At 48.2% G+C, this 6,128-nt stretch overlaps 1 protein-coding gene across 1 annotated transcript; it reads right to left on the bottom strand.

Annotated features, from left to right (window-relative positions):
- Positions 1-695: 695 nt before the first annotated feature.
- Positions 696-4,056, bottom strand: LOC135979892 (apoptosis-associated speck-like protein containing a CARD). Its single transcript, XM_065580028.1, has 2 exons — positions 3,404-4,056; positions 696-1,547 (listed from the first exon to the last, which is right to left on the bottom strand). Exons 1-2 carry the CDS (start codon positions 3,416-3,418, stop codon positions 1,230-1,232), a joined length of 333 nt encoding a protein of 110 aa, XP_065436100.1. The 5' UTR covers positions 3,419-4,056; the 3' UTR covers positions 696-1,229.
- Between the last annotated feature and the right edge of the window lie 2,072 nt (positions 4,057-6,128).

Raw genomic sequence — 6,128 nt, forward strand, 5'->3', positions numbered from 1 at the left:
CAGCTCCCCATCGACAGCGCTTACTCCTACCTCCGCTGGTGGAGTAAGCGCGTCGATTCGGGGATCGATTGTTGCGTCCTGATGAGACGCGATAATTCGATCCCCGAGAGATCGATTTCTACCCGCCTATTCAGGCGGGTAGTGTAGACCTAGCAGCATATCCATATGATTGATACTTTAAACATTTAATAATAAAATACACTTAAAAGACTGATTTGAGAAAATGAGCCCTTTCCCAAGGTTTAAAGGGCTCAAATGCGACAATGCATTCATTTAACTTTATACATGTAAGTAATGGTGCTGAAGTAAATGGGATGTTAATATGTCCTTAAAGTTAAGCATGTGCTTAAGCACTGCAATGTTGCCAACGCATTCACAAATTGAGTCAGTCCCCTCAAAAATCATGATTGTCTTAAAAACATGAGATTAAAAAAAGCATTTTGAGTTGTTTTCATTGGCCTTTTTTGAACATTTATTGTTTATACTTTATACTTTTTCTTTGCAGTCATGAGACCAAGAACTGTACTTTTTATTTTAAACAAAAGCTGAGATTCTCATATAATCACATGACTCAAGAAGCAGAGGCTTTACCAAAAAAACACAAAATATTGTACGACTAATGGTACAATTGCAAGAGTTTGCAGCACTAGTTCAGTTCAGAGCAGGGATCATTGTGTCTAAAGTTAAGCACCTGCAAATCTTTAGGGGCATAACTGGAGCCAGGAAATGGAGTCAGAAAATGGTAAGTGAAACCTGGCTCTGAATTAAAGATTGACAGGTTAAAATCTGGGCGATTTCTGTTTTCTTCTGTCATTTCTAATAATGCTCCTGCTTTGGCTGGGAAATGTTCTCTCTCACACTTTTTGGGGTAGGACCATCACTGCCTCTCTGTGCAGTGTAGAGGGTGGAGCACAGTGTCAGTGTAACTCACTAGTGAATGTGTGTTACACGTCTCTCCTCTCTGCCTGATCTCTCAGACAAGTCTGTTACAGCTCCATTTTATGAAGCTTTGGCAGTTTGTGCTTTTAGCACTGGAGGTCCACGGGTTGGTCCCCAGTATGTTAGCCAAGATGGCGGCCGTCACCTCAGCACAAAGCAAATAGTTATTTATGTCCATAAATATTATAAAAAAAAGCAAATGTTGAAAATCAAAGTTACAGAGAAGGAGATACAATTCCTCCTCCCTCCCCCCACACGCACACACTGTGCAGGGCAGAGCTCTCCCTAGGTTATTTCTTACCAGGTCTCAGTGTCTCACAGAGTTTCTCAGCCAGATCTCTCCTGTTTATAGATTTCAGCACATTCACTGTCACTTCCGCCCCATAGTCCTCTCCATAGTAGCTGAGCAGGGATTGAGTCATGTCCACAGGTGATGCGTCCTCTAATTTACCCATGGGGATATTGTCATAGTCCCTCTTCAGCTTAAATTTGTTCAGTTTCAACTTGAATTTCTTGAGCTCATTCTTTGTCAGCTCTTCAAGAATGTCATGTAAGCAATCGCTCACTGCTTTCTCCATGGCATCTCCTTCCTCAGCTCTCTGAGCAGCCTGCGAGAGGAGAGACAAAACCAGGAAATGGTTCACAGAAAAAAAATAGCGGAATAATCAGAGCAAAACTGAAACTAAAGGGCTCTAAAGCACTCACCTCACATCAACCCCCTCCCTTCTTGCCTACCGCTCCCTCCAGTCATGCAAACAAGAGTTGCTGCACATTCGCTTTCAATCCCAAATGGAAACCCGCCCACAAAACACTACACTGGTCCTTCCTGAAACCAAGACAAAACTAGGTCAGGCCATTGGAAGAAAATCTATCAGGTGAGAATAGGACAGCAAATGTGAAAAATCGGGACAGGGGATGGGGGGGTAATAGGGGCCTATATAAGAAAAAGACCCAAAAATCGGGACTGTCCCTATAAAATCGGGACATCTGGTCACCCTAGGTGAGAAGAACACAGAAGAAAAGAGCAGGGACAATAGTGGCACCATCCAACGTTTCCTTCTAACAGAAAAGGGAATGATTTTGATAGTACGATTTGTACATCCTGCTCTCCAATTTCCCCCAGTTTGCCCCTTCCGTTAATGGCACATCACTCTGCTGGGTGTATGAATAGCATCCAGGGTGGGAAGAGCATCACACTATGTGTAACTCCCCCAACATTTTGTATGTGGTCTCACAGAAGGGGCAAAGGAGCTTTAACCATCACGGCAGTGTGTGTGCTGGGGCAGAGTGTGGGATGAGGAAGTTGGTGTTTAAATCCAAAACCACAAGATGTATGTGTTGGGAAAGGGGGTTGAGCCATGATACAGGAAAGAACGGGTGGTTTATGGTTCAATTGTTGAGTTGAACATACACGAAAGTCTAGAGGCAGGAAAGTGATTTATTGCAGATGAGGTGGGAGTGGTTATTACACGGAAAGGAATTAACAGATCTTCACAATAAGGTGCTGGGGGAATAACAAGGGGACATTTTTTCTGTTTGAAGTGGGAGGAACCATTTCAGCCTTATGCTCAGCACTAATCTATAGTGAGGTCAAGATCAATGGTAGGGATTGTTGTCTCCGTTAGCCGTTCTGAAGCCACGTGTACACTAGGAATGCTTTACTGGCATAGTATGCCTGCAAAGTGCTCCTATTGCAGATACCACCATACTGACAAAGCTGGGCTGTTACTACTATAGCTTATTCCACCATCGTCCCCGAATTAAACAAACTATACCAGTAAAAATGCTTCCCTCCCCATCACCCACACATCTGCTTGGTTTTCTGACAGGCTGTGTCAGATGAAGGGAGAGGGGCAGAAATTCAAGCACCCATGGCAGAAAACAAACGCTGAGTCAGATAGGATAAAACACAACGAATTCCTCCAAGCGTTAGCTGAGGCTGTATTACAGGCCAAGTGAAACTTCTTAGCCTCCACTGAAGTTGCCAAATCCTGCCCCAAGGAGCTATCCAACATGGTAAATTGCTTCAGCAGGCCTGATGACCTACAACCTGCAACAGAATCCAGCACCAAGCACTGCAAAAAGTTATCATCGTACTGCACTGAAAAGATCATGCACACTTGGGAAGCTTTCTCAATACCCACTTCACCGGCACCCACCAATCAACAGCCTAACTGCATTCCTGGAGTTCTCTACATTCACTCATCAAGACGTTCTGGACACCCAAAAGAAATCTTGACTCAAGACTTGTGAATCTGACCCATACACTTGCTGGCTTGTGAAAGAGAGAAATGATCAACTTGGTCACGTCTGAAATAGCCAACACCTCGTTCAGAGAATTAACCTTCCCTTCCCTTCCTCCTTCAAACACAGAATAGTTCGACCAGCACTGAAGACACCCACCCTGGATACATTTGTTCTAGCCAGCCAGTGCCCACTATCCTCTCCATTGGTAGATTCTTACCAGCCTTTGCTGCATCGATGAGTCTCTCCGATAGATCCCTCAGGTTGATGGCTCTCAGCACCTCCATGACTATCTTCTGATCATAGGCTTTCCTATAGTAGTAGATCATCTCATTGGTGACATCCACAGGCTTTGCTGTTTCCAATATGTCCCAGAAAGCTGAGTTATAACCACCTTCTACTTTGATTGTATTCAGTGTGAACTTGAACGCCGAGACCCCTTCTGCCCCAGATCTTCCAGGGTTTCCAGCAGATGATATTCCACTGCCTCCTCAGACATTACCTGAGCTGACTCCTGGAGCAGAAAAAAATCAGGAATCTGCACCTGCATACAGACAACCCAAAATGCTTTCTCCTGGAAACTAGCACCTTTCTCTAATGCGCTCACAACTCAAAGCAACCCTCCCCCACCCCCATTCTCCACTATCATATCCACAAACCTGAGCAGTTCACTTAAATCTCAAAGCAACCCCCCCACACCAAGGACTTATCCAATTCCATCTCTGTTCTGCTGGAATTTACCTGACCTGTGCTTGTGTGACTGGAGAGAGAGAATGGAAATTGCAAAACACAGCGATGATACTTATGCAGATCTATGAGAGTAAAATCTAGCAGAAGAGAAGGGATGGGGGAGTGAGATTGCCACTGGGAATTGGTTAAAGAAGCTGCATTGCACATTGTGCTGCAGTCCAGACTTTGAACTGTGCACGCGCGTTAATCTTGCTTATCTTCACGTTGTTTTGGAAGGAGAAATGACTGCCTGGGAGAAGTGAAAAGTGAAACTGTTTCAACTGCTGTGCTTATCACCTGCTGCTTAATTGCCAGCCTTGTCTCTATAGTTGTCTGTTTTCCCCACTCCACCCCCTACTTATGACATGCTTCTCCTGTGCTGGTCTGCAAAGCCATTACCCCCTTTTCTCATTCAGATCCCTCCCCAAAACCCACATAGACGTTCCTGGGACACATTCTGCTCTTTTAAAATGCAGGTATCAGCAACTTCAACACAATTCTTATCAGGAAGGACGTGGGGTCAAGCTGCCCTTTCTGTGGCACCTAGGGTTACCATATTTCAGCAAGCAAAAAAGAGGATGGGAGGAGCCCCGCCCTAGTCCCTCCCCTGCCCCTCCCACTTCCCGCCCCCCCAGAACCCCCAACCCTCCCCCCGTTCCTTGTCCCCTGACTGCCCCCTCCTGGGACCCCTGCCCCTAACTGCCCCCTAGGACTCCACTCCCTATCTAAGCCTCCCTGCCTCTTGTCCCCTGACTGCCCCAACCCTTATCCACACCCCCACCCCCAGACAGACCCCTGGGACTCCCACGCCCCATCCAACCACTCCCCACCCCCTGACAGCCCCCCCCAGAACTCCCAACCCATCTAAACCCCTCTGCTCCCTGTCCCCTGACTGCTCCGATCCCTCTCCCCACTCCTGCCCCCTGACAGCTCCCCCCAGAACTCCCAGCCCCTCACCCCCCCGCTCCTTGTCCCCTGACTGCCCCCTCCTGGGACCCCTGTTCCTAACTGCCCTCCAGAACCCCACCCCCTACCTAAGACTCCCTGTTCCTTGTCCCCTAACTGCCCCCTCCTAAGACCCCCCCCAACTGCCCCCCAGGACCCTACCCCCTACCTGTACCCTGACTGCCCAAAACTTTCTCCACTCCCCCCAAAAAGCCCCCCCCCGTATCTTGACTGCCCCCTCCAGAACCTCCCTGCCCCTTCTCCTGCCCCCTGGCCCCCTTACCCTGCTGCTCAGAACAGGGTGTTGGGCTCTGTGCGAGCCGGACATGTGGCTGCGCTCCCCAGCACAACAAAACCCGGTCCCTGGCCCTGCACAGTGCTGCCGGAGCCGGGCTGCAGGGGAGAGCTGCCCTTGTATCAGCACAAAGTGCTCTCGCTCCCGTTTTGCTACGCTGCATGGCAGAAACAGCTCCCAGTTGCAAAAGGGGAGGGTTGCACTTTGTGCTGATACACTTGCAGGGCGGAGCTCCTCTACAGTTGCTCCGGACTCCAGCCCGGGACTTTCCTGCAGCCCTCCCAGCCGCTCGCTCTGATCTGCCGGGGGAGGGGGGAAATCCCGGACATTTTGAGTGCTTTACAAATTCCCCCCGGACGCTATTTTTAGCACAAAAAGGAGGACATGTCCGGGTAAATCCGGACGAATGGTAACCCTAGTGGCACCCCAAACCCCCCCTCCCCTCCTGCCATGGTCAAGCTGAGACTGCTGAATAGAACTCTGGAAAAACCCACACCTGGTTAATCAATAATCAGAAGGAACCTCTTGTTTGACCATTGAAACTGCTTACTTAGCAAATTTTCCTTAAGGGACATGTCATTCTATAACTAATGTATAAAAGGGGGGAAAGTTTGAGGTAGTTGGACTTGTTTGGGGACTCTTTTGAACTCGTTTTGGACTCTCCCTCTGGATACTTCTTGCAGTCCCCACTGGCAGACGGAAGATTTGGCCACCGGAAGCCTGCCGCTGTGTCACTGGAGAGCCACACTCTGCTTTAGTAATTATCAAGGGTTGGGGGTGTTTTACTAAACCTGTTGCGGACGTGTGTAAGTGCTTGAGTCTAAGTTTAGCTTTAAGTGAAAGCACTCTTGTGTTTGCCTGTTTGTGCCGGCCATCTATCAGTCGGACGGCCGTGTCTCCCCTGGTTTATTTCCTGAAACCACCTTACACAGAGTCAAAGTTACCAAGAGCTTTGGGTTGACAGAACCCCGGGTAA

Source organism: Chrysemys picta, unplaced genomic scaffold (assembly GCF_011386835.1).
Source record: "Chrysemys picta bellii isolate R12L10 unplaced genomic scaffold, ASM1138683v2 scaf1352, whole genome shotgun sequence".
In the NCBI taxonomy this organism is placed as follows: domain Eukaryota; kingdom Metazoa; phylum Chordata; order Testudines; family Emydidae; genus Chrysemys; species Chrysemys picta.